The sequence below is a fragment of the Cervus canadensis genome, chromosome 1 (genome assembly GCF_019320065.1).
Source record: "Cervus canadensis isolate Bull #8, Minnesota chromosome 1, ASM1932006v1, whole genome shotgun sequence".
NCBI lineage: Eukaryota > Metazoa > Chordata > Mammalia > Artiodactyla > Cervidae > Cervus > Cervus canadensis.
The window spans coordinates 93,803,197-93,825,541 of record NC_057386.1 but is presented as its reverse complement, the minus strand read 5'-3'; the positions used below and the strand labels follow the sequence as shown (position 1 = coordinate 93,825,541).

Genomic DNA, 22,345 nt, shown 5'->3' with positions numbered 1-22,345 from the left:
AAAGAGGGTAAGTCTTAATTATTCTCACCATAAGACCTACAACAAATTGTAATTATGAGACGTGAAAGATGCACCAACAATTAAAAAATAAATTACATCTTTAAGTTTAAAAAGAGATCATCTAAAATTGGGCCAAGTTGTTTAAATGAATTTTTTTTTTAAGAATGCAGGATGAATATTCATTCTGAGGGAAAAGTTACTACTTACATTGAAAGCTTTACCACTAAAAAGTTATGTAAGAGGATGGTTTGAGGCATCATTTATGTTACTTGTAGGGAGTATATTTCCAGTAATTTATTTTTCTTCTATAGAGTTACACATTAGAACTTAAGTTGTTATATGTTTGAAAGTTTGTCAAAGTACCAATTACTATTTTATGTTATTATAAACATAACTTCTAGAAATTTGCATCTATGTATTATCATTTTTGTTTCCAAACTCACTCACTTTAACATGAAAACTCACAAAATATCACCCACATAAAGAGATGTGATCACTGTTTTTAATAGTGAAAGATCTATTTCTATAGAGCAAATTTCAGCTAATGAAATCAGAAATTCTCCCAATGTGTTCACTATAATTAGAAATTGCATTTTATTGATTCATTATTCAGCAATCAATTTGTATTTGTATTGTTAAGTTATATGTAAAATGAAGTGAATTAAAATATTTGAAGTGCTTATATTATTAAAGAGTTGCTAGTCAATCATACACTATTAAGTTCTGCATATATGACATTGATATATTGCTGCAAGGTAACCAATAATTACTCATGAGGATACACTTTGCCTCCAATTAATTTCAAAAGTGCATTTATGAAAACAAATACAGTGCAAATAGAATTGATCTGATATAATGCAATAGCTATAGCATAGTGAGTGTGACAGTCACTCACTATGCAACCCTATGGTAGCTTGCCAGGATCCTCTGTCCATGTGTCAGGGAATGTTTGATGGAGGATTCCTACTGTGCTGTCTCTTATGAGTCCTTTGTTCCTCTTCAAGCAGAACAGCACGCTGCTCCCAGGGACCGAGGTCATTGTGTGAGGCAGGCTTGGGTCTCCTTTAGTAAACATTCTCTTTAGGACAAAACTGCTTAGTCTTGTTTCTCTTTCTTGAGATATGGGTTGTCTCCTGACCTTGTGACTAACATTACCCCTTATTCCCTTGGTAATGGTTGATGTACGTTTGGTTTTCTGATCTCTATCAATCCCGAAAGAAGTTTCCTGTACCACAGCCTATATATACACTCATAGAAAAATCATTAAAGCACCTTTGCTCCATCAGAGCTTAGCTCCCCGTGTCTTTCTTTCTCTCTCTCTCTCTCTTTTTATGGCTGATTCTCTGGAGTGTGGAGACCCGTCGTGCTCACTTTCCTGCCCGGGCTTCTAAGACCCCCTTGAGAGGGCGCCTGGTGCCTTCGAGAGCGATGCAAGTCCTGTGTCAAGGGCTTTATTGGTCCTCTGCGTAAACCAGGGAATATCAGCCTCTTTCTCTCTTTTACTTTCTTATTGTCAACTCTGTACCACCAGGTTCCTGTCCATTAAAGGACCCCAACATTCATGGAATTCTCCAGGCAAGAATGCTGGAGTGGATTGTGTAAAAGAACTATATTTCTTCACATTCTTTTACAACATTTAATTATTTTTTAAAGAATTATTGTCAGAAGAACACCTGTCTGGCATTTATACAGCATTGTCATTTGCCAAAAACAAAGAAATAAATAAATCTATCCATCTTTCAGTTGACAATTTTAGAGGTGAGTTTTCCTGTCTTTCGGTACTTGGGCTTTCTAAGGATTGTAACTATTGATTATGATTGACAAAACCCACAGTTTTCATAAATAGCTACAAATCATTATTTCTCTCAGTGGTAGTTTTCTGAATTGAATATCAAAGAGCCTAGTGTTCAGTACGTATGATATTGTAATCCATTAGAAATATAGTAGCTCTGAACTTCAGGTAATGGTAAGAATCTTCATTACAGGTATTACTAATTGTGCTGGCTACATTTTGTTTCCTGAACATAAAGAAATGCAACAATTAGACAAAAGAATCTCATAAAGGGCTCATGTATATAAATTATCACCTTATAATTTTACATGATATTTTCATTTGTTAATGTAATATATTCAATGGCCTTTATGAATAAAGATTTGAAGATCAATCTCTCCATACTCATTGTTCCTGACAAGCTACCTGAACTTGAAGACGTTAGCTGATCTCAGGAACTCTGTGAGATTATTCTAATGAAGGATATTTGGATATTCAGGAAATGTAAATTAAGAATTTAGAATTTCAAACTCATAGCAACGCTCCTTAGGCTCATTGAGAAATATATTCCTGTCTATTTCAGATTATATATTAGATAAATTTTAGTGTTTCCAGTTGCTAATTTTGTGGGAAATAAAGAAGAATTTGAACTCATGAGTGTTTAAAAATAAATAGAAAATAGTTTGTATGTGCATTTATGTGCATAAAGACTGCAGGCATCATTCTTTAATGGCATTTATTGTCCCAAATACACTCTTTTAATCAAATCAAGTATGGTCTAGACATAATGTTTTCTGTTATTGCTCAATAGTGAAGAAGGTATGTACCATAGGAGGAACAATTGTGCAGCTTACATTTTTGATATACACAAATGTATATGACATATATTTGCCATACAGAACCTATTTAGAATCATAGACTTTTGCATATGTCTTTTAATAGTACAATGACATTGTTCAATGTTCTTATAGAAGCATAAGTCTTAGCGTTTCAGACATGTAAAGGATTTTTTATGTCACATGTTATGTTATGGTAATACTTACCATAGAAAAGGAATTACCTCTGGAGGTTTTAAGTCACTAGTATTTCGTGAACAAGTTGGCATAATTCTTACATATGTCCCTTAAAATAGCACTGTTACATTTGCCATTTTCTATTTTTTTCTTAAACTTACAAAGTACTGAACAGTTTTTGTATAAATTAGCAGTAGGAAAAATATATGCACCATGACATTAAAGAAAATAATATGTGAATAGAAAAATCCATAGATAACAAATTAATGAACATGAAAAAAAATTGAGAATAACAGCATGCTAAATTTACCTACTGTAAAATTGGGGATTGGCTAAACAAGCTACGATCCCTTTTAATAGAATAAGAATGAAAATATTGATCTGAATTACTTTAAATGTGATTTCTCAAAATGCAGACATATTTGGATGCTAATTCTTACAAATAATGTGTGTTTGAGGATTAAAATAAGATAATATATGTAAAAAGCTCAGCACAGTGTCTGACATCTATTAGACACTTAACAAAAGAGAGATATTAATACTATAGCCTATAAATGATTATTAGGTAATTTAATTTAGTCCTCATTGCCCCCAAATGTTCAGTCTTGACAAAATATAACTAGCCATGAAAAGAGAACATGCTTTATTTTTAACACTTCTGAATGGGAAGAGCCAAGAATATCCATATAAGAAGAGAGGAGGGAACATCTATGATAAAGACAATTGGATCACTTTGGGGAATGGATAAACATTCTTTTATGACAGAAGAGAGTGAAGCCAATACTGAGGAGCATGCCACAGCATAACCACACACAACTGTCTACAGAGATTATATCCTTCTGACAGTAGTAAAACTTCACACCATTTTGGAAAAGTAAAAACTCAATGAAGTTGACAGAGTTTCTAAGCTATTTGTAAAGCATGGTTGATTTAAATTTTCCTCAAAAACTATTAAAATACTCCCCTGAGAAATACTGCAGATTGATTTGTTGTGATCTTTATAGAAAACATTACTTCTGGATCATATTTACAAAATTCTCATTGGGTTTTAACACATAATGTACTGTATTTTAACTCAGCTTTTAAGTCACTGAAGAACAGTGTGAAAAATCGTTTCCTGAAAAGTTTTGATCATTCTTTCAAACCCGTGGGACTCATTATTTCTCTGCTATATTCTTTAATGTAGGTGTAAGGAAGGACCTCTTAAACAACTGGAAATCTCAAAATTGTGTGCTCAATAGATTAGTCTTTGTCTCATTTAACAACAGACCATATACAGAGGAAAATTAGTTGAGAATCCGTACTCACTATTGAACCAAGACACATCTTGTCAGTTGAATTTCATTGAAATATAATTCTAGAGTTTGAAAATATGGATTAATATGACTTTCCAAAATAATATTAGAATAAGAGCATGTGAATGTCAAATAATCAATTAAAGATAGAATTGCAAGTTTCCAAACATTTCAATATATGTATATACAGAAGAAATAGGAATTTCTTTTCATTGGATTTTCATTGCTATGTGAATTAATGTAATTTCAGGTCACTGATATCATCAGGTTGGGATTGGTGTTTCAAGTATTAATAGGCACCAAATGCAAGGAATTAAAAGATTAAAGACTGCATACATTCTTGGCAATGTAATAAACATATTCCAGCAAATAAGATTAGTCAGGAAGTCCAGAGAATTACTAGTTGAGAAATGTTTACTAAGATCATATGAGGACATAGTCCTCATTTCAAGTATTAGTGACCAAGAAAGGTACAATATTTGATTTTCAGAATTTTGTTATCTAATAATGGGTAAGACATTGCTTTTGTGACTCAATATTTTTCTTCTTAATATTGATTTTAAAATATTTTAAATGACCATTCATAAGTTCCAGTAAGATAATATGGTAAGGTGATTCCCATAACTGTTCAAGAAAAAATGTAAAGTTCCTCTAAGTAGAGCTAGACAGCAAGTCTTGATGTAACCATATATCTCTGATTTATTTTACTTACAATTTGATAGTCTAGCAGACATTATGTGAAGATTCTGAACCATGTGTCAGCCAATAACAATGACAGAAGTGACAAGCATCAGCTTGAAATTTTTATTACATTATAAAAGAAAACATGTTCCCAGAAAATAGTTGAAAAAGCATAATTTCTTCTACTTCAGATGATTTAATTTATGTACTCCAAGGCAATAAAGCATCAAAAGGAAAACTATACTGAATTTATTTCAACTATAATGGAATTATAAATATGATTTAAGGTTAATCTGAAACACTAGGCCCCTTTATAAGAAAAGATGTGCAGTCAATATGCTTAAAATGCATGCATCACTCAAATGAACATCACATAGCACCTCTTGGAATAGAAATTTCCTTTTGCAACACAAAGTGTAAAACTTTGAGTTAATATGAGTGTTTTGAGGATAAATAAATATAATGAATTCATGTATAAAATAACAAGACATAGTTAAGTTTGCTGAAAAAGAACACAGTTTGGGAATCCCTGGAAGGGTAGTCTTACCTAATTCATTTGAACAAAATAAACATAGCAAACATTTTAAAAGTATGTCTTTTCATATTTTTCTATAATATAAGCACACAGATGATCAAACAAGAAAAACATTATGAAAATTAGTCAGTTGTGAGAAAATGCACAGAGGAGATTATATTTGGACTTAAGTAAGCAAAACTGGTAACATCAATCTAGCCACCCTCAAAAATGTAACTATCCTTTTATCATTTCAGGAACACATGTAATCTTTGTAACTTCTCCACAGTTATATTTTTTTAAGTTATTTGTGTAAAACTCCAAAAGCTCTAAAAAAATATTTTCCTGTGCAAAAAGTATGGAATAAAGCATGACAGTTGTCAACAGACACATGAAAAGTTGCACAAAACTGCTAATAATTAAAGAAACACAAATCAAAGCTACAATGACCTTACACCAATCAGAACAGCAAACATTAAAAAGTCTACAAATAACAAATGTTTTGAGGGTGTGGAGAAAAGAGAAACTTCCTATATGGTTGGTGGGAATGTAAGCTGATACAGCCACTGTGGAAAAAACACTATGGAGGTCAAAAAAATAAAAATAAAGTTGCTCTATGATCCAGCAATCCTACTGCTGGGCATATGGAGCATCATAATTAAAAGTGATACATGCACCCCTATGTTAATAGCACTATTTGCAATTGCCAAGATATGGAAACAACCTAAACGTACATAGACAGATGAGTGGATCAAGAATATATATAACAAATATATATATACTCAGCCATAAAATGAATGAAATAAAACTATGTCATTATTTGCCCCAGCATGGATGGACCTAGAGATTATCATGCTAGGTGAAGTAAGATAGAGAAAGACAAATACCATAGGATATCACTTATATATGGAATGTAAAATATGACACAAATGAACTTATTTACAAAACCGAAACAGACTTGTGGCTACCAAGTCAAAGGATGGATGGAGGGATAAATTAGGAGTTGGGATTAGCTGACTATCCCAAACTATAAACAAAATAGATAAACAACAGGGTCCTACAGTGTTTCACAGGGAACCATATTCAATATTCTGTGATAAACTGTGATATATGGAAAAAAATGAAAAAGAATGTACACACATACACACATATATATGAAATCACTGTGCTATACAGCAGAAATTAGCACAATATTGTAAATCAATTATACTTCAATAAAATAAATAAATAAATAAACACAGAGCAATTGTGTTTTGCTTCATTATCAGATTTGGGACTACTACACTTTGGGGAAGGAATAAGTGGTCAAGGATGACCACAACATAAAATAAGAATGGACAGGCCAGAAGGATTAAACCTGGAAAAATCTGTGAAATTTCTATCATTACAATCAGTAGAAGCACACACTAATGGAAACATTTTGTTGACGTATTACAAGGTACTTAGAATAATATTATCTCAATTAATGCATTTCAAATAAGATTCTCTTTGTGGGGTAAAGAAACTTCCTATGTCAGACTAAGATAGACTATGCCATAGAAAAAGTTATCACCAACTTCTAATATATAAATATATATTTTCTTGCTCTTTCAGAGAAGATAAAGTGAGATGGCAGTGACTAAATGTTTGGTTCTCCACAAAGCATAGTTTTAAAAGGGTCATCTCCTAAATTATAGACGTGACAGAATACCTACTCTTATAAACAATGGTTGGTGAAGGAATTAAATGAAAACATCTCAGGCAATGAACAGAAAGTTGTGTTGAATTTTCCAAAAACACTGTATGAAGAAAGGAAATCTTGACAAACTTCAATTGCCTTGGAGAGTTCCCAAAGCATTCACAATGACTTTAAAATCATGTTGAAAATTTTGAAGTTTTATTGTGTTTCTCATTTCAATTATATTTTCAAGGTAGCATCCATTTTTTTTCTTATATACTTACTCAATTGTATAAAACTATGATCTTAAAACTGTCATGACTTACCTTTGATTCTTGAACGTTCTTGACTTTTTTCCTGCTGGAAATAAAACAAAAATAGTTCAAAGTTTGTAAGCATTTTATCAACAGTGTGATATAAAGTTTCACTTTAACTAAAGTCTTATCAAAATATTTTACTGTACATATACCCAGGAGTCATTGTAACACAATTCTCACTTAAAAAACACATGTCAAATCTCTTATCAGAGCAGTAATCATTCTTAGTGTACATAAATGTTTCTAAGAAACCAATACATTGCACAAATGACTTTATAAATAAATACTTAATGAATAATAAATACATTATTGTGTCTCTAAAATGTCTGGCCCATTTTATTTAATCCCAACAGAATTTGCTTTTAGTGTCTTTATGTTAATTCTATGTTTTTGGTGAGGAAAAAGTTTAATGGCAAGCAGTGGAGAATTCACTAAAACACACACACACACACACAAAGATATTTCAAATGTTTTTCCTTCAGTTTAGCTTAAAATTGTTCCCTATCTTGCTTCTCTGAGGCTAAAGTTGACAACAGTTCTATTATTTATTCAAAGCTGCTTCAGTCAGACCGGTCTTTTAATTTGAAATACTCCTTATAGTTATCAGGCAACCCCAGAAGAATTTGTTTGCTTTTGAGTTTTTAAGTAGAAATTGTGAACTCTATAACTTCTCGATTAATACTCAGGCACAGTTTACTCTGCTAAAAGCTTTCAGTTCTCAAACTAAAAATAATTTTGAAATATGTTTCTAACTAAAAGTCACACACAGATATGCAGAAATATACGAATGTCAATAAATTTTGATAGCATTTATAAACATAGTAGAAATATGAAAAGTTATTTTGCTGCAAATACTCATCCCAGAGTCAGATTGAGAATAAAGATGATATTGACAGGCTAAGCATTCCCTATAGTAAGATCACACTTGTGTCCCCAGACCTAGTTCTTTACCTAGGTCTGGTTTTATAAATGCTGATGATAAACCAGGTCTGATTCATATGATGAATTTTGTGTGGGAAGTGTCTGTGACTCTAGGTATCTGATCAACCTTGAGAAATGGTAGCACAGCTAGTGTGATAACATTTGAAGATAACCATTGCTAGTGTGTAAATGAATTGTAAAATTTTTTAAAAATGCATTATTGATGTATATTCATTGAAACATGCTAACCAAATGTATGATTCTATTAAGCTAATGTTTTGTATTCTAAATCTCTTATCTTAGCCCATCTAGACTTTGTGTTTAAATTCTGAACTGTACTGTTAATTAATTGTTTTTTAATTACAATGTACTTTTAACTTAGAGTATATGTTGCTCATTTAAACTAAAATTCTAATACAAATTATATATATTTATAAATAAATAATACATACTTTAAAAGTACATTATTATTTCATAATTATAGGACAAGTTGATGTAAATTTTCCAAATGGTTACTAATGAAAAAGAAATCTCTATTTCTCTCCATTTTGACACTTTTTCATTCATTTCATCATTTATTCTTTTAGCAAATGTGTATTGATCACTTCTATGTGTCAGACACTGCTCTAAGTGATAAATGATGAACAAAACAAACCAAAATATGTCCTCCTGAACCATGATTATTACACAAATGGCAATAAGTTCTATTTAGCAAAAGATATACCATACAAGGTGTAGTTTGGAGTGACTACAATTTCATAGAGGTCTACAATGATAAATAATTTTGAATAAAATTTTGAGGGGAATAAGAGGATGATCCAAGCATATATCTGGGGAAAACATGTTTTGAGAGAGAAAAACAATTGCAAACTCCCTGTGATACAGCAGGTCTTGACACTGTCAAAGATACCAGGGAAACATGTGTAACTGGACAGGCTGAATAAGAAGAATTGAATACAAAGTTCAGTCAAGAAAATAAGAGTTGTAGACAGACTAGCACTGAGGGCATTGGTTAGTGCTTTTGTTTTTGCACTGAGAGAGCTGAAAAACACATTGAGATTTTCTTCTCAGAGGAGTAACACCATGTGAATTACATTTAAACAGACTCACTTTGCCTATAGAGAATAGTTTGAACAAGGATAGGACAAAATTAGAGGGACCAATAGAGAGGGTATTGCAGGACTCCTGATGGGAGGTGATGGCTCAGACTGGTGTGGTACCAGTGGAGTTGCAGAACTAGTTAAAACTAAAAAGATTTGTGGATAGAATAAGTGTTGATGTGAGACACAGAACTGATGAGGATGGTCTCAAGGGTCTGAGCCACTAGAAGAACAGTGGTATCTCTAACATAAGGAAGATGGCCAAGTTAGAAGCACTTTTATCCTTTTTTGGCTTGCCTTCTGGTGCTATCCCAGTCTGCATTTTTCTCTTGTCTGGCTGCTCCTTTTCTATCTCCTTTACAGATTCTTTTATGTCGCCTCAACTTCTAACTACTAGTTTCCTAGATATTGAATCCTTATCTTTCTTCTGTATACCTTATTCCTTTGCTCACCTTACCTAGTCTCCTGGTCTTAAGTGCCATATTTTTCCTGTAGACTCTCAAATTTGTATCTCTAGCTAATCCTTAGCATTGAATTTCAGATTCAAATATTCAGCTTTATTTTTGACATCTCTACATGAATATCTAATAACAGCCCACTTATCATGTCTAAAATTAAACTTTTGATCTTCCCTTATGTCTTCGATCATCTTTCTCATCTTCTTCATCTCTTCATCCTTCTAGTTGTTTAGACACTTAAAATAATGCTGTTTCTTAAGAGCAAAAATCCTGAAATTTTATGGGTTTGATATTCAACTCTGATTTTATTTTGAATATCACTCATGATGCAAAGTAGGATGATAGTCAAAGTGTCTGGAATTCAGGGGAGATATTCTCAGCAAGATGTATAAATTTATAAATCACCAGTCTATGTATAAGTCATCATTCAGAGAATATATAAGAGTTGAATAATATAGAACTGAATATTGTAAATAATTCAAGAAATAAATAAAGTCAAATCAGGCAGCTATTTTGACAATATCCACCAGATGAACTGACATAGGTGAAAACAATGACTTCAAAAGAAACACATTCTTGGCTTGGAAGTACATTTTAAGTTATTCAAGGAAGGAGATGATGATTGACAAGTATATAAAGGGGTAAAAGTAGAATGGGAGAAATGTAATTGGGAAAGAAAAGGCAGGATGGTCTGCAGCTGAAGAATGAAGGGAAATCCATAGAGGCATTGTGTTTGTTTTTGCTCTTTTGTCTTTTGTTTTATTTTTGTACATTTATAATATATTATTTATATCAGTGAGAATTGACAATGTTTAAATGATGGGAGGTATAGAGTAGAAACAGAGAAGATTAAGACAAAAGGGAGAGATGATTAGACTAACTTTACAAGGCTACTAAAAGGGTAGATGTGATAGAAAACATAAGTGGGGGAAAATTTTAGTTAGAAAGACAACCAGTTCCTCTAATATAACCAATGGGCACAGGAAGACATGGTTATAGACGCAAGAAGTTTGTAGGTTTGGTATAGAAAGCAAACATCCTCAATTTATGATGATTTATTTTCTTTATGTAGCTGAAGGAAAGTCCACTGAGTGGTGAAGGAGGATGGTTTGTCAGAAATTTGAGGAGAGACTAGATTTTAAATGCACAGTTTTTTTTTTAAATGAAACTAGTTGAGTAAAACAGCTTTGGTTTCTGAAGTCCTAGTTGATTTTTGGCATCAAAAATATACAGTGATACTGATTTAAGATGTTTTAACTGCAATCAAATAAGCTTAATACTCACTGACATTGCATTTTATCTATTATTTTTATGAATACCAATTCTCTATTTTGCACAATTCTATATAATTATACTGATAAATTACCAGTAAAATATCCTTAAATAGTCTACAAATGGGAAATCTGTAAGAAGTCTAAATTTATAGAAGATAAATTACTAATTAATTTTATGAACTAGGAATAATAGGAACAGACTTGTAATGTAGGAGGATTAAAAGGATAACCTAGATTATTTATTCTTAAACTTGTATTAGAACTCTATCAGTGTAAATATATATATATATATATATATACACAGATATATATATATGTGTGTGTGTGTGCAGAAAATATATATATACATATATATACTTTAGCATTTTCAAGGTAATAACTGTTCCAATTTATTTTTATGATTAAAATATTGCATCGTTCACTTGGCAATACGTATTTTTCACAGTTTTATTTCACGAACTATTAATTCAGATTTTAAATGCTAATTTTTAAATGTGGAACTGTTAAGAAGAAAACTGTACCTGTTTAATTATGCAATGAGAGGTCAGAAAGATTTGTTATTCTTTCTTCATGATACATTTGAGAAACATTCTGACATTATGAAAATTTAGGCCTTATACATAATAGCAGAAATGCCATTCTCTTGGTATAACTGAATTGTAATATTCTTCCAAAAGATTTTCTGCCAATGTGATCTTATCTTAAAATAAGAAATATATATTTGGCCATGTATCAAAGCTAAATAATAGCAAACGATTCGTGTATTACTTTGTTCCACATCATTTCTTGGAAGAAACCCAAAGTGCTATCTTTCATTTATAAATAGACTCCATGAAATTCAGCTCAGTGGTGGAAATGGGCAAATAGATCCTTGCAGACAGTGTGTTAAAGATTAGAAAAGATAACCTGGGTGGAAGTAAGGATTCAGAAGTAATACATGATTGAAAGATACAATTTCTTCAATATTAAACAAAATACAACATAATGAGTGGAACATAGCTAAGCCAGGGTAAAATTTTCAAGCTGGAAACAAATTTTCAAGCTGTAATTTTTCAAATGAGTTATGGTGGCCCTAAAATATCTAGTAAAACTGAAGTATAGCCGAATAACATCAACACACAATAATAAGCAGAATGTTATAACTCTAGAAGGTATCTAGAAGATTTATATCTAGATATCTTCTATATATCTATATAGATATATATCTAGATACCTAAAGATATATCTATATATCTAGAAGGTATAATTAAGAATGTTTCCTTTCTAGTGTTTGAATTTTGGTATGACATTTACTAATATCTGATGATGCTTATACCCTAAATAATGTCTTATGATCAAACACTAAAACTATATATCTGGCCACAACATCTTCCAACACAATTTATCCAATTTCTCCCTTTTTGTTGTGAACCACATGCCCTCTGGGAAGAGAAGAAATCATTTAAATGGTGAAAGCATCAAGTTCATCATAAGAGCACTGAGTTATAATCATTGGACTATCAATAAATGGTCTTCACCTTTCATATTATAAAGCTTAAACCACTTTAAGGAAAAGTTGTGAACACTATACAGGTTATACCCATGGATAATCTTTCTTAAAATTTGTATATGTATGATACTAGATTAATGAGATTACTTATGCATCCTTTGATCAGTATCAGGACTCCCACAGGCTTCTCTGCACATAGAGGGATATAAGAATGAGACAAGTGCAGGTAGAAGTGAATTGGTTCCTTATGAAAGCACACCAATTATCTATCCATCCTATACTAAATCTTTCATTGGATATACATGATGATAACCAGTGTATAACTACATGATACAAGTAGGACTCAACAAGAGTGTAAAAGACAAGCATCTCTTCATCACTTCAAGAATGATAAAGAAAAGTTTTCTAATTTGCTTTTGTTTTTTCTCAGCCCCACATGACTCAGTTCGCATTTGACTATTATATGAAAGTTTATGGTGGGACTTCCCTGGTGGTCCACTGTCTATGACTCTGATCTCCTAATGCAAGGGTTCAATCCCTTGTCAGGGAACTAGAACCTGCATGCCACAACTAAGAACTGGTACAATCTAATTAAATAAATATTTAAAAAAAAAGAAAGCTTATGGTAAGTCCATGCTACCTATATCATTAACATGATAATATTAGAAAATTGTTTTCTTCTTAAGTTGAATGGATGGCATAGATTGAGAGGTGATAAACTTCACCTCTTAAAGGTGAGAAGGTTAAGACCCCATGCTTCCACTGGAGAGGGTGCAGCTTCCACCCTTGGTTGGAGAACTAAGATGTCACTTGCAGGGGGCACACCCCACTCCCCAATAGTAATAAAATAAAGTTAGGAGGAAGCAAACGCATTTTTATTTATTTATTTTTCTTTGCCTATAGCTTGTAATGAAGGACACACTCAAATTGTGTTTAGGTTGGTCATGTGCTAAGGAAAAAAAAAATCTGACATGAAATTTAAGAAAATTCAAATGTATAGAAGAGTTTTACTGGTGTATTGAATAAAGTCCATAATGAATCAACTAAACTTAAAATTAAAAAGTAACAAAAGATAAAACAATGTCTGTAGTATTCAAAAGTGATGCATTCTAGGTGAAGTAATTTAGCTCCCAGTTCCTACGATCCACACTTATTCTTGAAGTAATTAATGTCAGCATTCACAAAAGGGGGCTTTATGTGTATATACAGTAGTGCTATAGAAGCTCAGACAAATGTATGCAAATTTAAAATCACAGCCAAATACCAATAGATCCTAATTGTGAAAATAGTCAAGAGATGTCAATATAAATGTTCATGGCAAACATATACAAAGATTTATTAACAGTTGAAGCCTGGCTAATTTAAATTCTTTCTCAGAACTCTTGCCTTCTCTTTGATATAAAAAATAATTGCCTCTCAGACAAATGCAACAAACACAATTTGTGAGTTGATAATTTGCAGTAGAGTACTGATGTTCAACACATATTTATTTAACATTTCGATGTGCTAAGTGGTAAAAATATAAAAAATTAAATGTTCTCAAAAACATTCATTAGAGCTATTCAATAATATGGGTTGTACATTCAAGGAGACTGGGAATAGGAGACCATTTCAGTGGAGTCAGCCCACTGCAATTTTGTAACAAATCTCTGCTATGTGCTTATGATGCAGGCATACCCATGAACACACAAGCTCCCTCCCCGAGGCCTTCAATACACACATATGCACAACACATACACATGCACAAACATATGTACATACTTTTCCTCAAACATATTTTCTTGGTGGCAATTTAATTTTAAAATGTCTGGAAGATAAGAGATACCAGCGATCATAGAGCAGTGCACCTGGTCTCCTAAATCTTAGGTTTATCAGTGTAATTTTAATAAGTGGTAATGGTGAATTTTCAGTCTTACTAAGTTTAATCACAATCTTCCTATCTTTTGTTTGAGATCACTCCTGTTGGAATTTGCATCGTGTTTCTATTTAATATCGCCTCTTCAACAAGCTTCAATTCCTGAGCATTCTATCTAAAACTGTACCTCCATTACTAAACATCTGATTTTTTAACTTTTTGTTCATTACTCACAGAAGTTAACACTTTCTATGATAATAAAAGGATTTATTTGCACATGATGTGTTCCATTTACTGGACTCTATGTTACTCATGACTTAACTGGAATATACACAGTGTCTAGAATAGTATCCGCAAACGGCACCATTGCTAATACAGTGTCTGAATTCTAGAATTTAACATCCCAGTGGAGGGACAGGCAAAATCCAAAAAGCATGTGAAATAAAATGTGACGTTCAATAATGAAATTATATATAAAATCTAGAGGGCATGGTTAAGGGAGTAATGCATTCTCTCTTAGGCTGGTGAATGGAAGCTTTGTGAATGTGGAGAACGGAGGAATATACAGAGAAGATGAGGTTTTAATAAAAAGTAGCTGAGCTCTACAGTGAAGTGAAGGGAGGATTTTCCGCAGTAGATACAGCACAAATAAAGTTAAGGATCTATGAGACTGCATGGTAGGACTGCAAAACTACAGACTGAGGTAGGGTAGAGTTGGGATGGTGAACATTAAATAGAGTTGGGCAGCTAATAAGTTTCAGCTCTTTATCGAGTGAAAGTAATTTTCTTAATTTTTAAAAGAAATATCAGATATATTAATAGTCTAGCATAGATTAACATACATAAAATTTGATTAAAATATTTGCTATTATATATATATTTATCTCTTGTAGACAGAGATAGGGATCTAGCTCTATTTAAACATTCAAAATACAATCTGTAAAAGCTATAAAATGTCAATCTACAGGTGCTTCTCTTTTGGCTTAATATGTTGGTGTGACATTACTTCCAAAGTCAAAATTGTCATTGCTTCTTATTATAGATTCATACTACACTTTAATGAAGAAAAGATAAAGAGAAGTTAACAAATAATGGATTAATGAATAGTTTCAATGTTACTTCATATTCTGAAGTCCATAAGTTTGGAAACTTTATTAACATGATGGAAATTTATATGTATTTATATTTAAAATGAAATCAATGATTATTGTGATAAATATATAATGAAATACATTCTTGGATTGTGTAATTATAAGCATCAGAAAAACTTTATTTGTATGTGTGTGCTCAAATTAAGTATATAAGGTATGAATAAACAATCACTACATATAGATGTCAAATATAATCCATAACAATTTGCCCAAAGTGTCATAAAGGACATCTTTGGTTGATTGACTTATAAAAGATATAAGCAAACTAGATATTCAAAGATAAGTATTTAACTAGGTGAATTACAAGTATTCAGGGCAGGAAAAGTAGCATGTGGAAATTAGGAATTAGGTAATGAGATTTTTAGATAGGAAACAACACAAAGACTCAAGCGCAGCAGTCAGTTAAAATAACCAAAAGGAAATTTTTATGCACTAAAAAGACTATACATGCTACAAACATATATAGACTTTCCTTTCTACATTAAAGTACAATTTTATTCATTCAGTTTACAATGAAGAAAGATCTGAGGATATTAAGAAAATTCTAGAGGAAAGAAAATATTCTATTATCTAACCTAAAATGATAAGTCTATAGACCATTATTAGAGCATCATTGTTTTATACCATTAGACTTGATTAAGATATGGAGGAAAAATTAATATATGCTCATAGGTCACTTTTTTGAGGATATACATTTGAAATAGAAAACAAACCAAAATTAATTTTGATAACATTAATTATACACAGTAGACAACAGCCCATTGTGAATCATATCCACAGCAAATTTGGAAACATTTTAGAGATACATATCATTTATTTTATTCTAAAAAGAAAATAGTGGAAATTGAATTTTTAATTGATAAAACATATTCAAATGGTTTTTGGGTCCATTATTTAACTTATATGCAGAGAACATCACGAGAAATGCTGGTCTAGAAGAAGCACAAGCTGGAATCAAGATTGCCAGGAGAAATATCAATAACCTCAGATATGCAGATGACACCACCCTTATGGCAGAAAGTGAAGAAGAACTAAAGAGCCTCTTGATGAACGAGAACGAGGAGAGTGAAAAAGTTGGCTTAAAGCTCAACATTCAGAAAACTAAGACCATGGCATCTGGTCCCATCACTTCATGGGAAATAGATGGGGAAACATTGGAAACAGTGGCTGACTTTATTTTCTGGGCTCCAAAATCACTGCAGATGGTGACTGCAGCCATGAAATTAAAAGACGCTTACTCCTTGGAAGGAAAGTTATGACCAACCTAGACAGCATATTAAAAAGCTGAGACATGACTTTGCCAACAAAAGTCTGTCTAGTCAAGGCTATGGTTTTTCCAGTGGTCATGTATGGATATGAGAGTTGGACTATAAAGAAAGCTGAGCACCAAAGAATTGATGGTTTTGAACTGTGGTGTTGGATAAGACTCTTGAGAGTCCCTTGGACTGCAAGGAGATCCAGCCAGTCCATCCTAAGGGAAATCAGTCCTGGGTGTTCATTGAAAGGACTGATGCTGAAGCTGAAACTCCAATACTTTGGCCACCTGATGCCAAGAGCTGACTTATTGGAAAAGATCCTGATGCTGGGTAAGACTGAGGGCAGGAGGAGAAGGGGATGATAGAGGATGAGAAGGTTGGATGGTATCATCAACTCAATGGACATAGGTTTGGATGGATTCCGGGAGTTGGTGGTGGACAGGGAAGCCTGGTGTGCTGTGGTTCATGGGGTCGCAAAGAGTCGGACATGACTGAGTGACTGAACTGAACTATCTATTTATCTTATTTTTGTGTAAATAAATTTGAGAAGTGATTGGAAAATATTCATCTCTTTATATTCCATTTTAATAAGGTATTGACATACCAAACTACTCATTCTTTAAATATAGACTTATTTTGAATCTATATTACCAGCCTCATGCTTTCAGACAGGGATCAACTACAGATAACAATCAAATTTTGATCTCAAAAGTTAACATTCTCTTTGGAGAGTATGGTAACTCTTATTACAAAACAAACATAAAACAAACATCATAAAACATTTACAAGATGATGTGTTAAAAAGAAAAGGAGGGTTCAATTTTCTATGCAAAGAGAGAGTTCTTTGTGAAAGTGCTGCTTGAGCTGAGACTTAAAGGATGGCAAAATATTTTGCCAGGAAAAAGATCATAAAGCTGTGTAAAGACACAGAATTGAAAACTATTTAATTCTTTTGGAGGAACTGTGAATAATTAATCATAACTTAACTCTATATTTCTTTAAACATGAGGAAAGTATAAAAATATATTCAAGGGAGTTTTTCCCTATGTTCAGAGGAAAATTTATGCCCTCTTAATATAGCTCAAGTTATTTGATGAACAGTCATAGGAATTACATTAAATAAACACATCAATTATTATAACACCACAACAGTTTTTACAGTGTGTTTTTGGAGTGTGAGCAATAATGACGATTTCCCTAACATAAATCACTAGTTAAATGATTTGGAATAAATAGAAATATAAATCACTAATTAATGATTTTGACTTAGAAATTAGTGAAGTTGATTTAAATTGAAGACATTTGGATTTGGATTAGTAATTTATTGTCTATAAAAGGCCCATAACAGTAAATGTTATAGGAATCTAATGATTTGATTTTTTAAATTTTCAGTGATCTGGAATATAGTGTTTTTAGTTATATAGCAATAAAACTTACAGAGACTGCCAATAAATAGCATTTATTATTGAGAACATAATTGTCAATAAATCATATTCTGCAATGAAGAAACTGCAAACACTTATAGTCAGGATGCAGGTAAATCAAAACTAAGATAAGATACTCTAGGTGCAGGCATCCAAGAAACTTGATGGGGAAGATAAGCACAAGGGAGTCAGAAGCTTGGAGACTAAGCATCAGTACATTCATTGCCCTCTCATTAGGCAGAGAGATTGGTTCTAAGTGTCAATGGAAAGAAGACAGGTTTGAGGAATACAAACAGAAGAAGAGGAAGAGAAAGAATATGGAGAGGAGGAGAAGGGGGAGGAGGAAGAGAAGGAGGAGAGATTAAAGCACTCATATCAGTCTAAGTGGCAAGCAATTTTTAAGTTCTTTACATATTTCATCTCATTTGAGGTGAGCAAAAGTCATCTCTAGCTTCCCCTACTTGCGTTCTCGACCAGTGGGTTCATGACGTTCTCTAGGGGTGATGACCATGACATGTACAAAAGTATTTTCAAGCAAATGTGATTTCATTAGACTGGAGCCTGGATCAGGAGTTAAACTTCCATTATAAAAAAACAAGCTGCCCAGCTGGGATCTCCCTAGAATAGGTAGAAGAATATTTTATATGATTTTCATTAATGCTTAGACAGATAGGTAGTAGCAGTTGTTGTAATATCAACTTAATTTTCAGCAAAAAGTGACACCTATGGCATTATGTTTACATTTTTTTTCAACTTTATTGAGGAATAACTGATGAAAATAATTGTATATATTTAAGTTATACAGGGATTCCCAGGTGGTGTTAGTGGTAAAAGAACCCACCTGCCAATGCAGGAGATGTAAGAGACACACGTTGGACCCCTGGGTCAGGAAGATCCCCAGAAAGAGATCATGGTAACCCTCTCCAATATTCTTGCCTGGAGAATCCCCATGGACAGAGGAGCCTGGCGGGCTATAGTCTGTGGGGTTACAAAGAGTCTGACCAAACTGAAGGGACTTAGTATATACACATGCAAGGCATACATCCTAATGATGTCATAAATACTCTCAAAGACATACACAGTATGGAATGATTACTGAAAACAAGATAATTAATACATTTATAACAGTACATGGTCGATTCTTTTTGGATGTGGTGAAAATGTTTAAAATCTCTTAGCAAATTTCAAGTCATCAATTGGTATCTGCAGGGAATTAGGTCCAGGACCCCAAGGATGCCAGAAGAATTTGATAAAAAAAAAATAACTTCATGTATATTGCCTAAATAACAAGGACAAAAAGAAAATAAAAGCTAGTTCCCTGTTAGGGTAAATGGAGAGATGTAGCCTATTAACTTGTGTTTTGGGAGGAGAGACAGTAGAAACCAAAGGGAACTGAGCTTGATCTACATGAAACATGTGTTGTCCTTTGAGAAGATAGAAATGGTAAGGAAATTAATAAATCAATAAATAGAATGTAAATCTGGGTTTCAGTTTTAAATATACATTTTCTGTTATCATGATAAAAGCATAACATTTAAGCCAATTAAAGGAAAATATACAATGAAAAGAAGAAACAAGTAAAACATAAAACAAGAAGAACATAAAAATGCAGTAAAACTCATATGAAATATAAATAGGAGATGGTGGAAACAAAACCAATGCAAGCATAGTAATAATAGCTGTAAACTGTTTACATTCACCATTTAAAACTCTGATGGGTCAAAAGATAAGATTCAGCAACATGTGATTTTCAAAAAGCACTTAAAAGTACAAGAATGTATACCTATATCTATCTTTCTGTACATCTTACTATCTATTTATCTATTCCAAATAAGAGCAAAGATATTTTGCATAGCACTACTAGAATCTGAAACAAAATGCATGTAAAAATACATGAATATGATTAAGAAATTAGAGGAAATATATAGTCTTAATAGAAAGTATAGAACAAGAAGATATACCTATCATCAGCATCCATTCACCTAAATAACTTAACACTAAATTAATATATAAGTTAATTACATAACATAATGATTTAATAGAGATATAAGAAGATATATCTACAAATAGATCAAGAAGCAATGTTGCTTTTAACAACCTCTCAGGAACTGAAAATTCAAGCAAAGAATAATCTGAGCTATGAGTTCTAAAAAGAATCAGCTCAAGCTATTTGATAGGTAAAGAATCCTAATTCCATGAAGAAAAATGCTCTGTTTTGAAGCACATATGTTACATTTATAATAATTGAATATATATTAGGCTATAAAGGGAACTTCATTTAAAAAATAGGAAAATTACACATATAACTTTATGAGATAATATTCAGTGATGTTAGAATAATAACAAAATGATGATGAAATTAACACTCCATATCAGAAAATAAATGATGAATTACTAAATAATCTTTTGTTTATAGTGGAAATCATAAATAAATTCTGAAATATTTAGATTGAAGCAAAGGAAAGTAGTGAATGATAAAATTCATGAAACTCTAGAAAAACGACTTTTGTGGGAAATTTATAGATATAATTATATGGAAACAAGAAAGGTTATAAAATTCAAATAATGCATTCAACTTAAGAGGTTAAAAGATAGTAGCAGCATAAACAAAAAGAACAAAAAGGATAAGGGATAAGTATCAAGGAAATAAGAGAACAAAAAGAAATAAAGAATAAAAAGTTTAAATTGAAATTTTCCTTTTGTTAAGATTAATAAGAAAAATATCTTTGCAATTTTGAATTAAAAATACAAGATAAGATGTAAGGAAAATATGGTATGAGAAAAGTTGGACATACAGGCATTTAATTTAAAGGGCATTTAAACACCATATTCTAACAAGTCTCATCTAATAATCTTAGATGTAAATGACATATTTCTGAAAAGGTAAAAAATATCAAAATCAAATAAGATTAAAAAAGTAAAGCTTGCATGCTAAAGTAAAAATTTTAAAAACAACAAAAAAACAAAACAATAGAAATGCCTGAAGTTTTCCTGAAAAAAGTATCTTTCCAAATACCAAGACATGAAAACAGGGAGCTTGGGGCTGGTGCACTGGGATGACCCAGAGGGATGGGATGGGGAGGGAGGTGGGAGTGGGGTTCAGGATGGGGAACACATGTACACCCCTGGCAGATCCATGTCAATGTATGGCAAAACCACTACAATATTGCAAAGAAATTAGCCACCAATTAAAATTAATAAATTTATATTAAAAAATAAATAAATAAAAATATAGTTGATCCTGTAAGAAAAAAAAAACAAATACCAAGACCCAAATACTTTAGCAGATAAATTCTACTATATATTTAGGAAATAAATGCTTATTTTTTTAAAAATCAAGAATATATAAAATTACAAAAAACACATTACTCTTTGTGTGAGACCACAGCAATAAAGTGGGAACAATCCCCTGCAAACAAGATATTTTTAAAGTTTAGAAATTCTTATAAGTTCCATAAAGAATAAGGTGGAGGATGACCATCACAACATTGTTTGTGGTAAAAGGCATTGGTAGCAATTCATCTGGTCATTTCTCTGAGAAGTGATTTGCAAAGGTTGAGAATTCAACAAACAGAAACAATAATAAAATGGCTTAAAAAGATCTTAAAAACAGAATACTGAGTGAAAAATTAATCAATGGCATGAGAAGAAAGAAATGCTATTTATGTGAAAAAAAAGCAAACAGAAAATACAGCTTTATAAGCGTGCTGCTGCTGAGTCACTTCAGTCGTATCCAACTCTGTGCGACACCATAGACAGCAGCCCACCAGGCTCCTCCGTCCCTGGGATTCTCCAGGCAAGAACACTGGAGTGGGTTGCCATTTCCTTCTCCAATGCATGAAAGTGAAAAGTGAAAGTGAAGTCGCTCAGTCATGTCCGACTCTTGGCGACCCCATGGACCACAGCCTACCAGGCTCCTCCATCCATGCAAGAGAACTGGAGTGGGGTACCATTGCCTTCTCCATTTATAAGTATAAAACCTAGTCATCAAATTAAAATGGTTGAAATAACAGAAAGAGAATGAGGATAAAAATATAGAGAGGTTGATGGAATGGATAAATGAACATGTGGCTAAATGATAGGTAGATGCATAGATGATAGATAGGTATATATATATATATATATATATATATATATATATATACACACATATACATATACATACATAC

At 32.2% G+C, this 22,345-nt stretch overlaps 1 protein-coding gene and 1 pseudogene across 4 annotated transcripts in view; one reads left to right on the top strand and one right to left on the bottom strand.

Moving 5' to 3' along the window:
• The window catches only part of FSTL5 (follistatin like 5), an 851,448-nt gene that overhangs the window by 700,996 nt on the left and 128,107 nt on the right, over positions 1-22,345 (bottom strand). For 2 of the 4 annotated variants that reach the window (XM_043487302.1, XM_043487320.1), the window contains exon 3: positions 7,258-7,291. In XM_043487302.1, the coding sequence (XP_043343237.1) occupies positions 7,258-7,291 (34 nt within the window). The remainder of the gene's footprint in view (positions 1-7,257; positions 7,292-22,345) is intronic. The other 2 variants (XM_043487311.1, XM_043487327.1) reach the window with 1 other exon arrangement.
• LOC122425417 lies at positions 8,120-8,232 on the top strand (annotated as a pseudogene).